Consider the following 24,517-nt stretch of genomic DNA (forward strand, 5'->3'; position numbering starts at 1 on the left):
GATGTTAACGTTTATAAGGTTAAATATACACTGTATTCATTTTAAACATACTCATGATAACGGTACAAGAATAATGCAAATATTTCTGTAGAGGCATATCTAAGCCACTGTTCTGAGAGTTTTATGAACCTTCAAATAATCCTGTGAGTTAGGTAATATTATTATTTTTATTTGCTGTTTATAGATAAGGAAACTGAGACATAGGCTAAAAAAGTTGTCTAGATTATGCAGCTAGTAAGTGGCCAATGTAGATTATGAATTTAGGTAGTCTGGCCTCATAGTTCTCGTCCTTAATTGTTAGTCACGTTGCTGCACATTTTCCCACACTTAGAGTTTATATTTCATAAGCCATTTATTTATTAGTACTTCATTTAAATGATTGTATATATTGAAATTAAGGATGTGATAATTCACTATACGCAGGAGAAGGATGTCCGGAAGTGGAAGGAAGAATTACTAGATCAACGACGCAGGATGATGGAAGAAAAATTACTTCATGCTGAGTTTAAGCGAGAAGTACAATTACAAGCAATTGTGAAAAAAGCACAAGAAGAAGAAGCTAAGGTATATCATAAGAGCTTTAAATGTTAATTACCCAAGTACTTTTTTCAATTGTTATATAATAGTAATAGAAGATAATGTTTATCCAGTGTTTATTCTGTTCTAGGATAACAGCATTTTACAGGCTCATTTAAAACTTACGAGGTGCAATATTTTATCCCTTTGACAATTCTGTGAGCCATCTATTATTATTTTATTATACAAAGGTATAATTGATAGATAATAAGCAGCACATATGTAATTTATTCCATTTGATGAGTTTTGACATGTATTATATCCTTGAAACTATCAGTACAATGAACATAATATACAATTCCTCTTTGTAATTCATTCCTTCATTCAACTCTGTTATCTAATTACTGATCTGCTTTCTATCAGTATAAATGTTTGCATTTTCTAGAACTTATGTGTGTGGAACCATACATTATCTATTCTTTTCTCTGGCTTTCCCTCATAATAGTTACTTGGAACTTCATCCTGTTGTGTGTGTGAATAATTCCTTCCTTTTCATTGCTGAGTCATTCCTTCCATTTCTTTACGTATGGAAATACCATAATTTGTTAACCCAGTCACTTGTTGATGGACATGTGTTTTCTTTCCAGTTTTTTTCTATTACAAATATAGCTGCTGTGGCAATTCATGTATATGTCTTTGTGCAGATGTGTACTTTCATTTTTATTTTATGAAAACCTAGAAGTGGATTAGTATAGCATCTTACAATAGGTTCATGTTTAAGTTTTACACATGGTTTTCCATTCCTACCAGTAGTGAATGGGAGTTCTAGTTGTGCTATATTCTGACCAGCACTTGACACAGTTACACATTTTAATTTCAGTAATTTTTAAAATATGTGTATAGAGTCTAATTTTTTTTCCTTTTTTTTGTGGGAAAAACGTAATGTAATATTTATCATCTGTTAAGTATACAGTTCAGTGGTTTTAATGCATTCATGTTATGCAGTCATCACCACCATGTATCTCCATTAGTCTTTTTCATCTTGTAAAACTGAAACTCTGTGCTCATTAAACAGTAACTCCTCATTCTCACCACCAGCCCCTGGCAATGATCATTCTACTTTCTAGATCTATGATTTTGACTACTCTAAGTGCCTCTTATAAATGGAATGATATGATATAATTTTATCTTTTTGTGACTGGCTTATTTCATTTAGCATTAGGTCTTCAGTGTTATAGCATATGTTAGAATTTCCATCCCTTTTCAGGCTGAGTAATTTTCCATTGTATATACCACATTTTGCTTATCCGTTCATATCTCAATGGACATTTGAGTTATGACTACACTTTAGCTATTGTGAACAGTGCTGTTGTAAATACGGATGTACAAATAACTCTCGAGTCCCTGCTTTGAATTCTTTTGGGTATATACCCAGAATTGGAAAGTCTGGATCTTATGGTAATTCTATTTTTAATTTTTTGAGGAATCACCATGCTGTTTTCTACATGTAGTTCAACATTTTTACATTCCCATCAGTAGTGCACAAGGGTTCCAGTTATTCCATATCCTCTCTAACTTCCATCATTTTGTTTTTGTGATAGTAGTCATTCTGATGTGTGTGATTTGGTGTCTCGTTGTAGTTTTGATTTGCATTTCTCTAATGATTTGTGGTGTTGAGCATCTTTTCATGTGCTTATTGGCCATTTGTATATCCTCTTTGGAGAAATGTCTATTCAAGTCATTTGCCCATTTTTGAATTGAGTTGTTTGTTTTTTTGTTGTGGAGTTTTAAGACTTCTTCATATATTCTTGATATCAATTTGTTTTTAAATCAAAGATATGATTTGCAAATGTTTTCTCCCATTCTGTGGGTTGCATTTTTACTTTGACAGTAACATCTTTTGACATGCAAAATATTTTAATTTTCGCAAAGTCCAATTTGTCTGTTTTTTCTTTTGTTGCCTGTGACTTTGGTGTCATATCCAGTAAGTCATTGCAAAATCTAGTGTCGTGACACTTTGATCCTGTGTCTTCTAAGAGTTTTATAGCTTTAGATCTTACATTTAGGTAATTGATCCATTTTGAGTTAATTTCAGTATATGGAGTTAGGTAAAGGTTTAGCTTGATTCTTTTGCATGTGACTGTCGAGTTTTCCCATTGCCATTTGCTGAAAAGACTGTTCTTTGTCCATTAAATTGTCTTGGCATCCTTGTCAAAAATCATTTGACTATATCTGTGAGGGTCTATTTCTTAGCTCCCTGTTCTATTCCATAGGTCTGTATGTTTGTTTTAGTGCTAGTACTATACTGTTTTGATGTTTGTAGTTTTAAGTTTTGAAATTAGGAAGTGTGAGTCATCCAATTTTGTTGTTCTTTTTAAAGATTGTTTTGGTTATTTGGGGTCCCTTGAGATTCCATATGAATTTTAGGGTGGACTTTTCTGTTCCTGCATAGTCATCATTGGGATTTTGATAGACATTGCATTGAATCTATAGATCACTTTGTGTATTGTTGATGTCTTAACAATTTTAAGTGTTCTGGTTCATGATCATGGGATAATTTTTTATTTATTTGTGTTGTCTTTAATTTTTCAACAATGTTTTGTACTTTTTATTGTATGTATCTTTTGCCTCCTTGGTTAATTACTAAGTATTTTATTATTTTTGATGCTATTGTTAATGGGATTGTTTTCATAATCTCCTTTTCAGATTGTTCCTTGTTAGTGTATAGAAATGCAATTGATTTTTGTATGTTGACTTTGTATCCTGCTTCTTTACTGAATTTTTATTAGTTCTAACAGTTTTTGTTTGGTGGAATCTGTAAGTGTTTTCTACATATAAGTTCATATCATCTGTGAACAAAGATAATCTTACTATTTTCTAAATTTGGACACTATTTCTTTTACTTTTCTAATTCTTCTGGCTTGAATTTCTAGTGCTACTTTAAATAGAAGCGGTGAAAGCGGCCAGGCACAGTGGCTCACACCTGTAATCCCAGCATTTTGGGAGGCCGAGGCGGGCAGATCACGAGGTCAGGAGATTGAGACCATCCTGGCTGACACAGTGAAACCCCGTCTCTACTAAATATACAAAAAATTAGCTGGGCGTGGTGGTGGGCACCTATAGTCCCAGCTACTTGGGAGGCTGAGGCAGGAGAATGGCGTGAACCCGGGAAGTGGAGCTTGCAATGAGCCTAGATCGCGCCACTGCACTCCAGCCTGGGTGACAGAGCAAGACTCCGTCTCAATAAAAAAAAAGTGGTGAAAGCAGGTATCTTTATCTTGTTCCTAATAGCAGAGTAAAAGCTCTCAGTCTTTTACCATTGAGTATGATATTTGTTGAGGTTTTTTCATATATCGCTTTTGAGTTTGTTCTGTTCCTAGTTTGTTGTTTTTTGTCATGAAAAATGTTTAATTGTCAAATGTTTTCTTGTGCATCAATTGAGACTGTATGTTTTTTTCCTCTTTAATTCTGTTAATATGTTATATTACATTGGTCAGTTTCCGTATGTCGAACCCTTCCAGGAATAAATCCTACTTGGTCATGGTGTATAATTCTTTTAATATGCTTTGCTAGTATTTTGTTGAGAGTTTTTGCGTTAATATTGATAAAGGATATTGGTCTATAGTTTTTTCCTTTTAGTTTCTGTCTAGTTTTGGTATCAGGGTAATGCTGGCCCCATAGAATGAGTTAGGATGTATTCCCTCCTCTTCAGTTGTTTGGAGTTTGAGAAGGTTTGGTGTTAGTTCTTTAAGTGTTTGGTAGAATTCACCCATGAAGCCATAAGGTCCAGGGATTTTCTTAGGAGATTTCTAAATTACTGATCAATGTCCTTACTAGTTACAGGTCTAATTCATGTTTTCTAAATTTTTTTGATTTGATTTTTTAGGTTTTGTACTTGTGTGTATTATGAGTTATGGTTGAGATTTTTTTTTCATGTGGGTATGTACTGTTCCAGCACCAGTTGTTTAAGACTGTTCTTTTTACATTGAATTGCTTTAATAACATTGTTGAAAATGAATTGGCCATGAATATGTGAGTTTTCTTTCTAACTTGATTCTGTTTCCTTTATCTCTGTGCCTGTTTTTATACCAGTACCACTCTATCTTGATTATTGTACCTTCATAATAAATTGAAATCAGAAAGTATACGTCCATAAGCTTTGTTGTTTTTTTCCGAGCTATTTTGGCTATTTTAAATCCTTTGTATTCCATATAAATTACAGGATCAGCTTTTGAATTTCTACAAAGATTTTTTAAAGCCTATCTGGGTTTAAAATGGGTTTGCATTGAATTTATAGATTAATTTGGGGGAGAATTGACATCTTAATGATATTGAGCATTTCCATGAACATGATATATATCTCAACTTATTTAGATTCTTGCCTTTGCATCTATTTTGTGAAATTTATCTATAGTTCATATGTTTGATGGTATATTCAATGGTTTTTTTTCTGTTTATTGCTAATATATAGCAGTGCAGTTGATTTCTGTATATGTACCTTGTATTCTACAACCTTGCTAATAAACTCACTTATTAGGTCTATTGTTATTTCTTTCTTTCCAGTCTGTATGTTTTTTATTTTTTATCTCCTTGTATTGCAATGGCCGGGACTACTACAGTGTTGAGAGTTGTGAAGAGAGCTGACGTCTTTCCTTGTTCCCAGTCTCAGGAGAAAAGCATTTACTCTTCACCATTAAGTATGATATTAGCTATAGATGTTTCATAGATGTTTGTTATCAAATTGAGGAAATTTCTTTCTAGTCTTAGTTTACTGAAAATCTTTACCATGATTGGACTTTAAAATTGTTCACATGGTGTTTTGTCAATTAAGATATAATTTAAAAAATTTTTTAATGATGAATTTCACTGGTTGATTTTCATATATTAAATCAACTGTGCATTTCTGGGATAAACCTCATGTAGTCATAGTATATTATCATTTTTATATATTGGTGAATTTGATTTGCTAAAATTTTAGGAATTTTTGCATCAGTGTTCATGACCGAGGGTGTTCTATAGTTTTTTTTCTTTAATGTCTTTGTTTTTGGTAACAGGATATGCTGGCTTTGTAAAGTGATTTAGGAAGGCTTCCATTATCTTCAGTTTCTTTAGAGTTGTTTGTGTAGAATTGGTACAATTTATTGTTTAATTTTTTTTTTTTTTTGGTAAAATCCACCAAGGAAGCTATCTGGATCTGGTTTTCTTTGTGGGAGAGTTTTTGCCTAAAAGTTTTATTTCTTTAATTTACATAGAGCTATTCCTAATATCTGTTTCTATTATATAATTTGTGTCACTCAAGAAATTTATCTATTCCCCAAAGACTAATACTGTTGAGCATCTTTTCATGTACTTTTTGGCCATTTGTATATCTTCTTGGAAAAAAATCTCTGTTCAAAATCCTTTGCTCACTTTTTACCTGGGCAGTTCATCTTTTCGTTGTTTAGTTATAAGAGTTCTTTATATGTTCTGGATACTAGATCCTTATGAAACTTGTGATTTGCAAATACTTTCTTTAATTTTGCAAGTTGTCTTTTCACTTTCTTGATAATGTTCTTTTAATAAAAATTTTTAATGTCAAATTCCAATTTATTTATCTTTTTTTGTTGCTTAGTTTTTGGTGCTAGGAAATAATTATCAAATCAAAGATCATGAAGATTTACCTCTTTGTTTTCTTCTGAGATTTTGTGGTTTTAGATTTTTATATTTAAATCATAAAAACATTTTGAGTTAATTTTTGTGTGTGATCTGAGGTAGGGGTTCAACTTAATTATTTTGCATAAGAATATACATATTTCCCAGCACCATTTGTTGAAGAGACAAACCCTCCCATTGGTCTGTCTCAGCCCATTTGTGTTGTGATAAAGGAATACTTGAGGCTGGGTAATTTATAAAGAGAAGAGGTTTATTTAGCTCACTATTCTGTAGGCTGTACAAGAAGCATGGCACCATCATCTCCTTCTGGTGAGGGCCTCAGGCTGACTCCAGTGATGGCAGAAGGTGAAGGAGAGTCAGCATGTGCAGATCACATGGTGAAAGAGGAGGCAGTAAGAGAGGAGGGAGGTACCAGACTCTTATATAAGCAACCAGCTCTTGAGGGAACTTTTGCAGGAACTAATATAGCAGAGCTCACCCCTTTCCCCTGAGGGCATTAATCTATTCATGAGGGATCTGTTCCCATGACCCAAACACTTCCCATTAGGCCTCTACCTCCAACATTGGCAATTAATGTTTCACATATTGATTACATATATATATATTTTTTGAGACGGAGTCTCACTCTGTTGCCAGGCTAGAGTGCAGTGGTGTGATCTTGGCTCACTGCAACCTATACCTCCTGGGTTCAAGCGATTCTCCTGCCTCAGCCTACCAAGTAGCTGGGAGTACAGGTGCGCGCCACCACACCAGCTAAGGTTTGTATTTTTAGTAGATACAAGGTTTCACCATTTTGACCAGGATGGTCTTGATCTCTTGACCTCGTGATCTGCCCGCCTCGGTCTCCCAAAGTGCTGGGATTACAGGTGAGAGCAACCACGCCTGGCCAGATCACATATTTCAACATGTGGTTTGAAGGGACAGACAGCCAAACCATAGCAGTCTGTATGTCTGTCTTTATGCCAATACCACACTATTTTGATTACTGTAGCTTTTTAGTAAGCTTTGAAATGGAACCATGAGTCCTCCAATTTTGTTATCCCTATCCCCACAGAACATGAGGTACCAATGAAATGCACCTTGCAATTCCATGTGAATTGAGGTTTGGTTTTTCATATCTGCAAAAAAGCCCATTGGCATTGTGTTAGAGATTACGTATCTTTATATCCCTTTGAGTAGTATTATCATCTTAATATTAGTCTTCCAATTTATGAACATGGAATTTCTTTCTATTTGTTTGTCTTCTTTAATTTCTTTCAGCATTGTTTTGTTTTCAACATGCAAGTATTTTACTGCTTTGTTTTAATTTATTCGTAAGTATTCTTTTGGATGCAATTATAAATGATATTGTTATCTTAATTTCGTTTTTGATTATTCATTGCAAATGTGTAATATATAATCAATTTTTATGTATTGATCTTATGTCTTATAATCTTGTTTGAACTCCTTCATTAGTTTTAATAGCTTTTTAGTGAATTCTTTAGGAGTTTTCATAAACAAGATCACATAATCTGCAAATATAGTTAGTTTTGCTTTTGCTTTCCAGTTGGATGTCTTTGATTTCTTTTTCTTGTTTAATTGCTCTGGCTAGAACCTATAGTATATTGTTGATTAGAAGTAGTGAGACTACACATCCGTAGTAGTCTTGATCAGCAGGTGGTTGAATCCATGAATGCAGAGCATCAACTGTAAGGGACTTCAGCATCTGCATTTTGGTATCCGTAGTGGATCCTGGAATCAATCTCCAGTGGATACTGAGGGACAACTATATGTCCTTTATCGGGTCAAGGAAGTTCATTTTTATTCATCGTTTGTTGAATGTTTTTATTATGAAGGGATATTGGATTTTGTCAAATGCTTCTTCTCCATCTATTGCTGTTACACTATATTTTTTGTCCTTGTTCTATTGATATGGTGTATTACATTAATTGAATTTAGGTATTTCATATATTTGTCCAATTTTGTTAGTTGTTTAAAGTGCAAGGGTAAATCTCATCCTGTTACTTATGGCTGGAAGTGGAATTTCTGATGTATGTGTTATTAGTATTTGTATCTGTTTATTTTCGAGCAACAGTCTGTAGGTAGATTATTGATGATCATAAAGGCAGAATTAAATCCAGATCTTTCTGGTTCCAAAGGTTCTGATTTTACCACTGTACTTATTACTTTAGTATTCTCATTTTGTGATATTTTACCATATGACTTATATACATTTTGACTTGTCTAATTGCTTAATATACTTACTTTCAATATGATTTTATTAAGCCAAAGTGACTCTTTTAAGCAAATTAACCTAACTGTTTGTCACAGTTTAAATAATTTCCATAGAGATGGATGGTCAACTCCCTGGTGTCTTTACATGAGGATATCAGCTACCATTTATAGTACTTTTAATTCTTTTTCTTAAAATTCCAACTTCTATTTTGGCTACACGGGGTACATGTGCAGGTTTGTTCCATGGATATATTGCACCCAAGTAATGAGCATAGTACTCAATAGGTAGGTTTGTTTTGTTTTGTTTTGTTTTTTGAGATGGAGTCTCACTCTGTCGTCCAGGCTGGAGTGCAGTGGCGCGATCTTGGCTCACTGACACAGCTGCCTCCTGGGTTCAAGTGATTCTTCCGCCTCAGCCTCCCGAGTAGCGGTGATTACAAGCACAGGCCACCATGCCTGGCTAATTTTTTTTCTTTTTTTTTAGTAGACATGAGGTTTCACCATTTTGGCCAGGCTGGTCTTGAACTCCTAACCTCAGGTGATCCACCCACGTTAGACTGCCAGAGTGCTGGAATTACAGGCCAATAAGTAGTTTTTAATCCTTCTCTCTCTTCCCTCTCCACCTCTAGTAGTCTGCAGTATCTATTGTTCCCATGTTTATGTCCATATGTGCTTATTGTTTAGCTCCCACTTACAAATGAAAACATTGTCCTTTGGTTTACTGTTCCTGCATTAATTCACTTAGGATTATGACCTTCAGTTCCATCCATGTTGTTGCAAAGGATACAGTTTCATTCTTTTCTTGGTTGCATAGTATTCCATGGTGTATATGCACCACATTTTTTAAATCCAGTCTATTGATGGGCACTATCAATGGACTCCTGGGTTGATTCCATGTCTTTGCTATTGTGAATAGCATGGCAGTGAACATACGACTGCATGTGTCTTTTTGGTATAATAATTTGCTTTCCAGTGGATAGATCCCCAGTAATGGAATTGCTGGGTCAAATGGTAGTTGTGTTTTAAGTTCTTTGAGAAATTGCCATACTGCCTTCCACAGTGGCTGAACTAATTTACATTCCCACCAACAGTGTATAAGCATTCCCCTTCTCTGTAGCCTTGCCAGCATCTCTTGTTTTTTAACTTTTTAATGATAGCCATTCTGACTGGTGTGAGATGGCATCTCATTGTGATTTTGATTTGTATTTATCTGATGCTTAGTGATGCTAAGAATTTTTTCATGTTAGTTGGACACTTGTATGTCTTTTGAGAAATGTCAGTTCATGTCTTTTGCTCATTTTTAAAAATGAGGTTGTTTTTTGCTTGTTGATTTAAGTTCCTTAAAGATCCTGGATATTAGACTGTGTTAGATACATTGTTTACAAATATTGTTTCCCATTCTGTAGGTTGTCTGTTTACTCTGTTGAATGTTTCTTTGGCTGTGCAGAAGATTTTTAGCTTAATTAGGGTCTACTTGTCAACTTTTGTTTTTGTTCCAATTACTTTTGGAGATACTGCCTTGTCAAGCAGATGTCAAGAAGGCTATTTCCTAGGTTTTCTTCTAGGATTTTTATAGTTTGAGGCCTTACATTTAAATCTTTACTCCATCTTAAGTCAATTTTTATATGTTGTTAAAAATAAGGGTCTAGTTTTGTCGTTCTGCATATAATTAACCAGTTATCCTAGTACCATTTATTGAAGGAGTCCTTTTCCCATTGCTTGTTTTTGTTGGCCTTGTTGGAGATGAGATGGTTGGAGGTGTGCAGCTTTATTTCTGAATTTTCTGTTCTGTTCCATTGGTCTGTGTGTCTGTTTTGTACCAGTACCATGCTGTTCTGTTTACTGTAGCCTTGTGGCATAGTTTGAAGTCGAGTAATGTGATGCCTCGAGCTTTGTTCCTTTTGCTTACTATTGCTTTGGCTATTGGGGCTCTTTTTTGATTCCATACGAATTTTAGAATAGTTTTTTTTTCTTCTAATTTTGTGAAGAATGCCATTGTGGTTTGATAGGATAGCATCAAATCTATAAATTGCTTATGGCCATTTTAATAATACTGATTCTTCTAATACAGTGCATGAGATGTTTTTCTATTTGTGTCATCTCTGATTTTTTTCAGCAGTGTTTTGTCATTCTCCTTGTTGAGTTCTTCCACCTCTTTGGTTAGCTGTATTTTCCTGGGTATGCCATTTTCTTTGACTATTTTATGTTATTGTGTTCTTGATTTGACTCTCTGCCTGGGCATTATTGGTATATAGAAATGCTACTGATTTTTGTACATTTATTTTTATATCCTGAATCCTTGCCAGAATAGCTTATCAGTTCCAGTAGCCTTTTGGCAGAATAATTAATGGTAAGTGAATTAAGAGTCTGTACTAAAATTCTTGCTAATATGAAATACTGTTTTAAAACCTTGCTACCACTTGCTCACCTATTGGTGTTCTTAATTGTCACCATTTTCAGTTCAATAAACTGAAATCCTGTCTGGACATGTATTCCATTTCTACAAAGAAAATAGGCACTGTATTTTTTTTTTCTTATTCAAAAGTATTTTTTATTATCAGTGAAGACTGAAGTCTCTTGAGTTAGACAAATTTGAATTTAGGTTCTCACTCTACCACTTAGTAGCTGAATAGCCTTAGGTATTATTTTACCTCTCTGAGCCTATTTGTTCATCTTTAAAATGGGAATAATTTTACCTACATCTCAATTACTGTAAGTATTAAGTTAGATTATGCATGTTGTGAAGCAGTTAATGTCATCTTTGGTATAACAAAAGCACTTAGTAAAACATTAGAATTATAGAAGAAATATTCTACTACTTAATTTTTTCTGAAGTCTCTCATGTATTTCTGTTGTTCTGTTACTAACCAAAAAGTATTAATAATCCAGTGATTTTTTTTAAATTTAAATTTTACCATAAGAGTACTTTCCTTGAGAACATGTACCATTTTAGACCTGTTACATGCTCAAGATGATTTTTTTCCATGTATGCTTTCTGTGAGTCCTTGGCGTAAATTAATGGCCATTTCAAATCCTTTAGTTCTTTCTTAGGTAGGTAGATGGTTGAAAATAAATTAGCAAGTATTCAGTTGATGGTGATTAATATTGCAGCCTGAGTTATTCAGAACCTGATTTTATATTAGATCATAGTCCATTATTTAATAGTCTAATATTGACTTTCATTTTCAGTTTCTTAATGGCTTATTGACTCATTTTCAGTTGCAACATGTCTAGTAATAATTACCATTTATTTTTTATTTATTTTTTTTTTGAGGAAAAGACACCTGTTTCTTATTGCTTGTGCTGTGGGTCCTATTTTTGTCCTCTTTGCTGCTCTTGAAATTGTTTTTTTTATCAGTTAAATTCTTGTCCTTTGCTTTATTACTCGAGATTGCCTACTTTTGTACACCTGTTGTATAGATTACCTATTTTGTATTTTTTGTAAATCCCCGAATTTCTGAGAAATAGTGGTCTGAGCTTGTTTCTACTACCTCATCACCCACGTCTTCCTTAATTCCTTATATCATTTTCCCCTTTCTGCAACTGTATTTACCTTTGGGAATATTTCTGTTTTCACTGAGTTTAAAAGACTTTTCTGAGTCACTTCATATGAACACCATCAGGCACCTTTTTCTAGAAAACTTCTGTACTATCTTAATTTTCTCTCTACTCTCTAACCAATCCGTCACTGTTTTCCCTTCTTTATTTTGTCAGTTAAATGTAACTGAAAAATGAAGTTTCACTTCACTTACTCTTCTTCTTTAGTATCACAGTCACTACCATTGCTTCAGCTGTCTTCTCTGCAGTGATTTCTAAATCTGAATCTTTAGCCCTACCTTCAACTGAGCTGTAGACTCAGTTGCCTCTTGTTTGGTGCTTGTATCCAGTGGAACTCATCAGCTCACCATCTCCTTTATCCCAAACCAACTTTACTGAAGTCCATATTTCAGATAATGATAATAATAGCTAGTCACCCATTAACCTAGATTTGGAAAACTTGTATTCATTTACTTCATTTCACTTTTCTTTTTAATCTCTTTTTGACAACTTTTTGTGTATAAGCCAGAAAGATAAGCTAATTTTTTCTGACATCTTCTTTGGAGTCATATGTGGTCATATGTGGTCAAATGTAGGCACCTGCATTTTCCATTGTGGCTTCCACCGGTTTACTTTTATCTCCCTCCTAAATATTTACAGTTGATATTCTTCCCTTTTGCTCCTCCTCCTTCCAAATTAATCTTTTTGGAGGGTATTGTAATGCCTGTCAGTCCAAAAATCTTGAGGGACTTTTCATGGTCTTCAAGCCTAAGTATAAATACATTACTCTAGATTTCTTTAATATTATGTTGTATTTAAAATAGTGGCCATATTTTTATTTTAAAAGTGATTCATTTTTATTTTGAAGAGTTTAAGCAATATAGCAAAGGAAACTCAATCCCATCCTCAGAGATAGCCACCATTAACATTAGGTAGACACTGTTTCAGACATTTTCCTGTTGTTATATTCAGATTGCATGAATGGATAATCATAAAATAGAATTATTCTATATATGATACTTCTTAGTAAGATGTAGTAATCTTTATTTTAGTTCCATTTTAAGGGAAGGAGATGAAGTAGAAGTAAAATTGAGGGAATTCTTGAGTTTGTCGTATTTGTTTATCACAAGAAGAATTCATTCTCATATGAATTTTTTGAGATAATATTATGAAACGTATTGAGAGTTTGGAGTTGTATTTATCCAATTTCATTTTAATTTCTGAACATTTTTAGGGAAACCTTGCTGAAAAGAGATGAGAAAATTATCACTCGTATATCATCCTAATCTTTCCACAATAATTATTCATAGGTTTATTATTTTTCTCTTGTTAAAGTTTATCAAATTTACATTTTCCTCTGTAACTTTAAATTCCTCAGTTTAGTTTTCCTTGTATATATAAATCAACTCATTGTTTACCAGTTCTTCATTTGAGTTGTTTTGTCTTTTGGTTTGCTGGATTTTATTAAGAAAAAAACTTTTTTCTAGGAAAAGCTCATATATGCTCTGTCCCTTGAGTTCTTGCATATTTTAGGCCTGTGGCATTTCTATCTGAATTATATCTTGGTTCGAGATCATATTTATGATTCACAGTATCTCTCCTTCAGAACTTCGTAGACATTATTGTATTATCTTAATTATTTCTGTAGGGAAGCCTGAATCCACACTGATTTTTCTTTCTTGTAGGTGACTTACATTTACTGCGTGGAAGCTTGAAAAATTATTGTTCTTTCTTAATGTTTTATGATTTAATAAGGATATTCTTGATGGTGATGTTCTGAGTCAATGTTTTATGAAGTAATGTAAGCTCTCTTAATCTTTAAACATTTCCTGTATTTTATGTTGGAATATTTTCTGTTGCCTTTCTTAACTACATAGATCCTATTTATCTTTATCTTTATATTAGGTCATTTTGCTGTGTTCTCTATATTCAAGGCTTATTATCCATTCATCTTCACTGTAAAAATCTACAATAACTGTGATTATCAAAAGTTTTTCCTCTAGAAGTAATTTCTTTGTTTTAATAGAGACAGGGTCTCACTCTGTCACCCAGGCTGGAGTGCAGTGGCATGATCATAGTTCACTACAGCCTTGACTCCTGGTCTCAAGTGATCTTACTGAGTCAGCCTTTTGAGTGGCTGGGACTATAGGCATGTGCCACAAAATTTGACTTATTTTTTAAATTTATTGTAGAGATGGATGTCTTGCTATGTTGCCCAGGCTGGTCTCGAACTCCTGGCCACAAGTGATCCTCCTGCTTTGGCCTCCCATAGCATTGGGATTACAGATGTGAGCAGCTGTGCTTGGCCCATTATTTGGAGTTGGTTTTTACAATATCCTTGTTCTGTTCCATGCGTTTTCTAATTTAAGTAATTCTGTGATAGTGTTACTTTTGTGCTCTGTTTGTTTCCTTAACTCACTAATCACCTTTATCAAATAAGGCAGTAGTCCTCCCTTAATTGCAGTTTTGGTCTTTGTGGTTTCAGCTACCCTAGTCAATCACAGTCCAAAAATACTAAATGGAAAATCTAGAAATAAACAATTCATAAGTTTCAGATTGTGTACCGTTGTGAGTACCATGATGAAATCTTGTATAGTCATGTCCCAGACATAAATCATTCCTTTGTCCAGTATATCCATGCTGTATATGCTATCTGATCATTAGTGTGTTAGTAGCCATCTTGGTTATCAGATGGCGTGTCATGGTATCATAGTGCTTGTGCTCAAGTAACCCTTATTTTATTTAATGGTCCCAAAGCACAAGAAGAGTGGTGCTAGCAATTTGGATATGCCAGACAGAAATTGTAAAGTGCTTCCTTTAAATGAAAGAATGAAAGTTCTCAACTTACTAAGGAAAGGAAAGAAATCTTATGCTGAGGTTACTGAAATCTGTGGTAAGAATGAATCTTCTATTTGTGACATTGTGAAGAAGGTAAAATAAATTTGTACAATGTACGTCATCATCCCTCAGTATCTGTGGAGGGTTGGTTTCAGGGCCTCTTGAAAGATACAAAAATTCATGGTTGCTCAAGTCCCATGTATAGTAAAATGGTATAGTATTTGCATATAACCTATGCGCATCTTCCTGTATACTTTAAATCACCTCTGGATTACTTATACCGAATACAACGTAAATACTGTGTAATAGTTATTGTACTGTATTATCTAGGGATTGAAGACAAGAAAAAATGTCTGTACAGGCATGCATTGTTTTATTCTGCTTCACTTTATTGGGCTTCAAAGATACTGAGTTTTTAAAAATTGAATGTTTGTGTCAATCCTGCATCAAGCAAGTCTTTATTTTTGCCATATTTTCCAACAACATGTGCTCACTTCATGTCTCTGTGTTATACTTTGGTGATTCTTATAATATTTTAGATTTTTCAATTATTATATTTATTATGGTGATCTGTGGTAAGTGATCTTTGGAGTTACCATTATAATTGTTTTGGGGTGTCATGAGCTACACTCGTATGTGACAGCAAACTTAATTGATAAATGTTTCGTGTGTTCTGACTGCTCCACTGACCTGGCCATTCCCCCATTTCTTATCCTTAGTCCTCCTTATTTCCTGAGACATAACAGTATTGAAATTAGGCTAATTGGTTAATTAATTGATAACCATACAGTGGCCTCTTAAGTCTTCAAGTGAAGAGTTTTACATCTTTCACTTTAAATAAAAAACTAGAAATGATAAAGCTTATTGAGGAAGACTTGTCAAAAACTGAGCTAGAGCCTGTGCAACTTAGCAAGACCCCATCTTTACCAAAACATTTAAAAAATTAGCCAGATGTGGTGGCGCATGCTTATCGTCTTAGCCACTCAGTAGGCTGAAGTGAACGAGTCACTTGAGCTCAGGAGTGTGAGGCTGCAGTGAGCCACTGCACTCCAGCCTGGGTGACAGAGTGAAACCCAGTCTTGAAAAACAAAAAGAACAAAATAAAGCTGGGATAAACTGAAAGCTAGGCGTCTTGTACTAGTCAGTCAAGTTGTAAATGCAAAGGAAAAGTTTTGAGAAAGATTAAATGTGTTACTTCAGTGAACATGTGAATGATAAGAAAGCACAACAGCTTATTGCTAGTATGGGGAAAGTTCGAGTGGTCTGGATAGAAGATCAAACCAGCAGCAATATTCTGTTAAGCCAAAGTCTAATCCAGAGTAAGATCCTGACTACCTCCAATTCTGTGAAGTCTGAGAGAGGTATGGAAGCTGCAGAAGAAATGTTTGAAGCTAGTAGAGGTTGATTCTGGAGGTTCGAGGAAGGAAGCCATCTCAATAACATAAAAGAGCAAGGTAAGGCAACAAATGCTGACATAGAAGCTGAAGGAAGATCTAGCTAAGATAATTGATGAAGAGTGCTGCACCAAACAAGAGATTTGCAGTGCAGATGAAACAAACTTCTCTTGGAAGAAGATGCCATCTAGGACTTTCACAGCTATAGAGAATTTAGAGCTTGACTTCAAATCTTCAAACTCAAGGCTGACTCACTAGGAGCTAATGCAGCTGGCAACTTCAAGTTGAAGCCAGTGCTCATTAACCATTTTGAAAATCCTAGGCCCTTTAAGAATTAGGCTAAATCTATTCTGTCTGTACTCTATAAATGGAACAACAAAGCCAGCATGACAGCACATCTGTTTATAGCATTGTTTACTGAATATTTTAAGTCTACTGTTGAGACCTCCAACTCAGAAAAGACGACTCTTCTAACAATTTTACTGCTTACTGACATTGCACTGGTTACTTAAGAGCCCTGATGGAGAGAGTACAAGGAGATGAATGGTGTTTTCGTGCCTGCTAATGTAACATCCTTTCTGCAGTCCATGGATCAAGGAGTAATTTCAACTTTCAAATCTTAGTTTTTAAGAAATACATTTTATAAAGCTATAGCTGCCATAGATAGTGATTCCTCTGATGAATCTTGGCAAAGGAAATTAAGACTTTCTGGAAAGGACTCACCATTTTAGATGGCATTAAGAACATTGGTGATTCATGGAAGTCAAAATATCAACATTAACAGAAATTTGAAAGACATTGATTCCAACTCTCACAAATGATTTTTGGTGGTTCAGGAGTACAGTTAAGGAAGTAACTGCAAATGTGGTAAAAACAGCAAGAGTATGAGAATTAGAAGTGAGCCTGGAGATGTGACTGAATTGCTGCAGTCTTATGACAAAAATTAAATAAATGAGGAGTTACTTCTTGAAGAACTTGTTTGGAGATTCTAGCAGGGGAACACAGCTACTCATATTCCTTGACCAAAAACCGGTCCTCCTCTATCAGGGATGGTCATCCTCTTTGACCGAGCATGCAGCTTTGGGAGGGACACACATGGAGCGGTGAGGGAGTAAGGGGACACCCGCTTAGCCAGCCAGATCAACTGAATCAACCCTGGCGATCAAGGGGGTGACAGATGTCGCAGCCAGATCGCCCTCATATCCAAGTTACTTCTTAAGAATGAGCAAATAATGTGATTTCTTGAGATGGAATCTACTCCTGGTGAACACACTGTGAACATTGTTGAAATAACAAATTATTTAGAATAGTCCATAAAATTAATTGATAAAGCAATAGCAGGATTTTGAGGGCATTGACTCCAATTTTGAAAGAAACTCTACTATGGGTAAAACACTATCAAACAGCATCACATAGTACAGAGAAATCTTTGAGGAAAGGAAGAGTCCATTAATGTGGCAAACTTTGTTGTTGTCTTATTTTAAGAAATTGCCTTTACTTTAAGAAATTGCCACTTCAGCCTTCAGCAACCACCACCCTGATCAGTCAGCAGCCATCAACATTAAGGCAAGACTCTCCACCAGAAAAAAAGATTATAACTTGCTGATGGCTCAGATGTTCATTAGCATTTTTTAGAAAAAGTGTTTTAGAATTAAGGTGTATGCATTGTTTATTTAGACATAATGCTGTTGCACAATTAATAGGCCATAGTATCGTGTAAAAATAACTTTTATATGCACTGGGAAATTTGATAATTCATGTGACTTCCTTTATTGTGATACTCAGTTTATTGTGGTGGGCTGGAACCAAATTTGTAATGTTCATGTTCAGTACAAACACAGTCACCCATTAAAAAAACATTTTTTATCTATAGTTGGGTGAATCCATGGATGCAGAACCCACAGATATGGAGGGCTGACTATATAAGTACTGTCTGTGATTTGAGGCATCCACTGGGGGTCTTGGAATGTATTCCCTGTGGATAAGGAGGTACTACTGTATGTTGTTTTGTTGTCTTTCCTTTGCTTCTTTAAATTCATGTTTTTGTCAAATTCTTCAGTGTTACCAAGTTTGTGTAATGAATTTTCTGCTGTTTCTTAGGTTATTTTCTTATCTTTCTTTCTTTTTTTTTTTTTGAGGCGGAGTCTCTCTCTATTGCCTAGGCTGGAGTGCAGTGGCACAATCTTGGCTCACTGCAACCTGCATCTCCCAAGTTCAAGCGATTCTCCTGCCTCAGCCTCCGAAGTAGCTGGGATTACAGGCACACACTGCCATGCCCGGCTAATTTTTTTTTTTTTTTGTATTTTAGTAGAGACGGGGTTTCATCATGTTGCCCAGGCTGGTCTCGAACTCCTGTGCTCAGGCAATCTGCCCGTCTTGGCCTCCCAAAGTACTGGGATTACAGGTGTGAGCCACCGCACCCGGCCACAAGTTATTATTTTCTTCCAAATTGTTGCTGTTCTTTTAAATGAGACAGGGTCTCACTCTGTTGCCCAAATTGGAGTTTAGTGGCGCGATCATGGCTCACTGCAGTCTCCAACTCCTGGGTTCAAGCAATCCTCCCACCTCAGCCTCCCAAGTAACCAGGACTATAGTTGCATGCCACCACACCTTGCTCTCTCTATGTATGTAAAATAGAGATGATCACTCTACATTGCTCAGACTGATCTTGAACTCCTGGGCTCAAGCAGTCCTCCCCCGCTTCCCTCCTAAAGTGCTGGGATTACAGGCATGAGCCACTGCACACTGCCAAGATTGTGTTGTTTAATCTGACTTTTGCATACTCTTTCCCTTGTAAGTTTTATTTTATTGTAAAAATTTTGCTTAGCACATTAGGACCCATTACTTTTTCTTTCATATTGATTATGTTTAATATGTGTGCTCTGATATAGTCTGAATAAATTTTCTTTGAGCATACTTGTGTATCTTGGGTTTTTTGTTTTTTGTTTTTAATTGAGATGGAGTCTTGCTCTGTCGCCCAGGCTGGAGTGCAGCGGCGCAATCTTGGCTCACTGCAATACCCACCTCCCGGGTTCAAGCAATTCTCTGCCTCAGCCTCCTGAGTAGCTGGGATTACAGGCGCCTGCCACCACGTCCGGCTAATTTTTGTATATTTAATAGAGATGTGTTTCACCATCTTGACCAGGCTAATCTTGCACTCCTGACCTCACGATCCACCCTCCTCAGCCTCCCAAAGTGCTGGGATTACAGGTGTAACCACCACGCCTGGCCTATCTTGTATTTTGAGTACTTTCAGTACAGTTTGAAGGATGTTTCTGTGCTTAATCTGCTTATTAAAGTGCTTATAAAAGTGGTATCATGGCATGGAATTTGGGAAAGCTTAGTTGGATCTGTATTCAAACTTGTCTGAAATTTATAAAATATCTTAACATAGGTTTTATTCCATCCAGCATGGATTCCTGTAGCCTGTGGCTGTCAAAGACGGTTGTCTATAGTGTTCGCTTTCCTACTTCACTCTACCATTTTAACTGTAGCATGCCCATCCTCTGGCTTTCAAGAATGAGAGGGTTGATCCTACCTGATTTTTGAACTTTATCATTAGCTCTTCTTTACTCATAATATCTGTACTTTCTGGCAAAACTTGACTATTAAGAATCAATATATGTGAAGTTAAGAATGCAATGTATAGTTCAGTACCTTGTATCTAATTGTCACTCATTCAATATATGTTGAAGAAAAGTAATTTGTTGTTTATTTTACATTTTGTCCTCTCAAACTCATTAGAATAATGTGAGCATACCTATTTCAATGTTTGTGTAATTCGTATAGTGGCAAATTACAATGTTATTAAGTAGAACTTTGTAAGATGGTCTCTATAAGAATTTAGAATTGTTTCTTCACTTAAAATTATTTTCAGTGGCAGACCTCTAAATTACTTCTTTCTAAGGCCTGTGGATTTTTTATACACACTGGATTATTTTCCATTTTGAGGTAAATATTGAAAGAAAAGACCCATAGTACCTCATTTTTTTTTGTTCCATGCCTTACCATTGGTTCATGTTATTATATAAAGACTGTTGTTAGATTTCTTCTTCTTTTTTTTTTTGATATAGAGTCTTGCTCTGTCACCCAGGCTGGAGTGCGGTGGTGCGATCTTGGCTCACTGCAATCTCTGGCTCCTGGGTTCCAGCAGTTCTCCTGCCTCTGCCTCTCGAGTAGCTGGGATTACAGGTGCCTGCCACCATGCCCGGCTAATTTCTTTTTTTTAGTAGAGATGGGGTTTCACCATATTGGCTAGGCTGGTCTTGAACTCCTGACCTCAGGTGATCTGCCCTTCTCGGCCTCCCAAAGTGCTGGAATTACAGGCGTGAGCCACTGTGCCCAGCCTGACTTGTGAGATTTCTTATTTTTGTAATGTGCCCTAGAGTTAACTTGATCTGAACCTTACCTTCTTTGTTTTTTAAAGGTAAATGAAATTGCCTTTATAAATACCCTTGAAGCCCAGAATAAACGTCATGATGTTTTATCAAAATTGAAGGAATATGAACAGAGGCTTAATGAGCTACAGGAAGAGCGTCAGAGAAGACAGGAAGAAAAGCAAGCACGTGATGAAGCTGTGCAGGTAGGATTTTATTCAGCAAACATTGATTGAGCACCTGTCATATTTTAGACTTAAAGCTAGTTGCTGAGGACCCAAAATGGAGTAATCTAGTGTTTGTTCCCAAAGGTGCATGGTTCAATATAGCACTCGAGAAACATAAAGTCTGATTTCTAAAAGATAGTGTGTTATCCTTCAGTTACGGTCATCAGTTCTTTCATCAGTAGACTGTAATCATAGCAATAGAATCGTCAACTTCATCTAGGTGAAGGATTAAACTGTTCTGGACAGATTATTATCTATTCTTTTCTAATCAGGCTGGGCAGGAATATAGTCCTGTCCCAACAATAAAAACAAAGGTTGTTTTTGAATCAGTATATATAGGCTCAAACAATTTTTTTGCCTATGAGGAGGCAAATTTAGGTTAATTTTTATGCCTAAGATAATGGGCATCTGTTATTTTTTAGTATCATCAGATACCATAATTAGATTTTAACCTCTGCAGCAAACCCTACATTTGCAAGATGGGGAAAAGGTTAAAGCATACACTATCCTGCTGTTTATAATCTATTTTAGATCTCCCTCAGTAAAATGCCTTGCCCATAGTCTTTAAAGGCCTGACATATTTTTTTATGTAGAGAACAAATTTTGCAATATTTAAATACAAATTCACACATGCTGTATTTATTGTGACTAATGTTTATTTGTTCCTTCAGTGATCATTTCATTGAGTTACTGCAAGTCATGTGTTAGGCTCGAAGATATGAAAAGTATACATCTGTGTTCTCAGTGGGGAGACGTGTATGTACATAAATAAGATTAGGAAAAATGCTGTGCTAAAGGCATTGTCAGTAGCACAAAGAAGAACACCTTATTTATATAGAGAGCAGAGGGAACATGAAAAAGTCCAGAAAAGTTTCCAGGTAGAGATGACATGTTTACTAAGTTTTCTTTTTTTTTTTTTTGAGACAGAGTCTCGCTCTGTCGCCCAGGCTGGAGTGCAGTGGCCGGATCTCAGCTCACTGCAAGCTCCGCCTCCCGGGTTCACGCCATTCTCCGGCCTCAGCCTCCCGAGTAGCTGGGACTACAGGCGCCCGCCACCTCGCCCGGCTAGTTTTTTGTATTTCTTAATAGAGACGGGGTTTCACCGTGTTAGCCAGGATGGTCTCGATCTCCTGACCTCGTGATCCGCCCATCTCGGCCTCCCAAAGTGCTGGGATTACAGGCTTTAGCCACCGCGCCCGGCTGTTTACTAAGTTTTCAAAAATGAAACATACAAATGATAAGTTGTATGGGAGGGCATTTCATGCACAAGGGGATATGAGGAAGGAGTACATGTAGAGTTAGGGAGGAGGTCATGAAAAGCTTTGTAGGTATTTTTAAAAATTACGAGTTGTGTGTCATGCTTCTTGTTATCAGTGATTTTAGTAAATTATTAATACATTTTTAAGTTCATTGATCACTTTTTGCTATTTGTGGGCATTAACAGGTATTCCCATATTCATCCTCATCTCTATTTGATTTGAGTCCAATGTACTATTTTAATCAATGCAAAGCTAGCTTCATGTTTAAAAACACAGAATGCTCCCGTTAGAGAAACTAGCCTTTCCTTTCCAAGAAGCAGTAAAAATTTTCGTATTTATCATTTATAAGCTATTTATCTATTAACTTATATTCTTAAATGAATAAAAAAAATTTGAATGTTTAATTTGAATCGTTAACATTATTTATCCTGTTTATTTATCCTGCTTCTCTACAGGATAAATGCTATAAATGTCTGTAGGGAAACAGAAATACAGACAGATAAAAATAATTATGGTTTGTACATTATGTGTTACTTTAATAACTAATAATTCAGACATATAAATAAGACATTTTTGCCTTTATAGCAAATAATAAATTACAGTTTAATTTGAAAGAGTATAATTAGAGTATGTAAAAGGTACAAAGGTACTACAGAGGAGGGAATAATTAGCTCGGTTGGTGGAAATAGAATATCAGGGAAAGTTCTCTGGAAAAGGTAACTTCTTAGCTGTTTTTTTGGGGGAAATATATGAGTAGTATTGTATATTTTAAAATAGACATCTTTGATTCCTTTCTCTGCATTTTGCAGATTTGAAATATAACAGTTATCTTTCATTTAAAAATGTTGATTCTCACTTCACAATTTGTAACATTCATTAAAACTTAAAGGAAAGCAGTTTACTAAACTAGTAGGGAATTTCCTCCACCAACCAACACTTTAAGAATTGTTTTGGCTCTTCAGAATTTTTTTTTTTGTTTTTAAAAGTGCTGAAATTTCCTATGGATTTAATTTCAATGAAAAATTTTAAACCTGTCTACATATGCTTGAGATATACTGAGATAGATAGAAAAATCCACCGGTAGATAACATATATAACATTAAAATTTTAAAGATGTGTAGTCATTACATGCTGTACAGGCACTAGTGCCATGTATTCTGTAAATACAATAATAGTAAGATCCTAACCTAATACAGAATTTCAGAGACCCTCCATACATTTTATTTTTACTCTTGAAACATTCCCATGGACTATTAAAGGCAATGTGATTCTCATTTCTTGTAAGTAAAATATCAAGTGCTGCCATCATATGTTCTCAGGTTGCTGTTATTGTTATGTATATTACTAATTATAGGCATAAAGAGGAGCTACGGAATCCTTTCTTAGGCTGCCTTAAACACCTCCCTGGCTAAGATATGTAGGGGTCTGAGAGGTTCTTCTGTAGGCTTAAGAATTAGTTATATTTCTAATTCCTTTGCTGTAGGTTTTAGTTCTTTCCTTGTGGGTATATAGATTCATAATGTATGTGATTTTATAAAGTCATGCTTCATTTATTAAACAGATATTTAGGAATCCCTACCTTGTGCAAGGTGTTTTGTGGGGTACAAAGTTTCCTGTCTTTATGGAATTGAAATTTCAGATTGGGAAATGGTAACTGAATTTTAGTAATTTTACTCATTAGCTGTATGGCTACCAATTCTCTTTTCAAGTTATTAAAAATGAAAATTAATAGGTTAGGTAACTTTTTACATCCAGTTATCTCTTTTCATACAATGTTGGAGTTGGTCTGATATCCATTAAAATGATCAGCAAGTTGACATTATGTTTACAAGTCTACACTTGGCTACATTGCACATACCTGAAGTAATTATTTTTACATAATATATATTTTATAAGATCAATTTAGGATTTAAAAAATTGCCTCCCTCAGGCCTTTGGTCTTATATTAATAAAATATGAAATGAAAAATTCTGCTTTAATTCTTTGTATTTAATGCCTAAGCTCTTCGTATTTTGTTGTGAAGCATGTGTTTTCAGATATAATATGGAATTTTTAAACTTCAGAAAAGTTGGACTATAAGAGGAATTTTTTTTGTTCACTTTTTTTTTAATGGAGAAAATTTTCTGTGCCAGATTTGGTTTTTAGTCTTAAGAGTTTTTGGCCAAACAAGTTTCCACATATTCTTGATTAGTAATGAGAAATAGCTACAACTATTTCATGAATAGTATGCTCAGACAGTAAAGGATATATTTTAAAATCTAATTGCATGACTCCAACAGTCTGCCGTGTGCCTGTTATGTCCTCCTGAAATCAGGGCATTTCCTTCCAATTTCCAGTTTACCCTCTTCCTATACCACCCACCCCCTCAAAAAAAAAAGAAGGAAATAGAGATCCTTTTGGCTATTTTTAAAAGAGTTTCTTTCTCTGGGGCAGATAGAGCTTGTTGTGGAGATGAAGTTACTATTGTGAGCTCAGTTAACTATTAGAAATGTTCCGATCTCTCT

General features: G+C 35.2%; 1 protein-coding gene across 20 annotated transcripts in view; it reads left to right on the forward strand.

The window, feature by feature from the left end:
- Positions 1 to 24,517, forward strand: part of SCAPER (S-phase cyclin A associated protein in the ER) — a 553,621-nt gene that overhangs the window by 150,428 nt on the left and 378,676 nt on the right. For all 20 annotated transcript variants that reach the window (XM_017960807.3, XM_021940762.2, XM_017960810.3 and 17 more), the window contains 2 exons: positions 424 to 564; positions 20,578 to 20,733. In XM_017960807.3, coding sequence (XP_017816296.1) covers positions 424 to 564; positions 20,578 to 20,733 — 297 coding nt within the window. The remainder of the gene's footprint in view (positions 1 to 423; positions 565 to 20,577; positions 20,734 to 24,517) is intronic.

Source organism: Papio anubis, chromosome 7 (assembly GCF_008728515.1).
Source record: "Papio anubis isolate 15944 chromosome 7, Panubis1.0, whole genome shotgun sequence".
Lineage (NCBI taxonomy): Eukaryota > Metazoa > Chordata > Mammalia > Primates > Cercopithecidae > Papio > Papio anubis.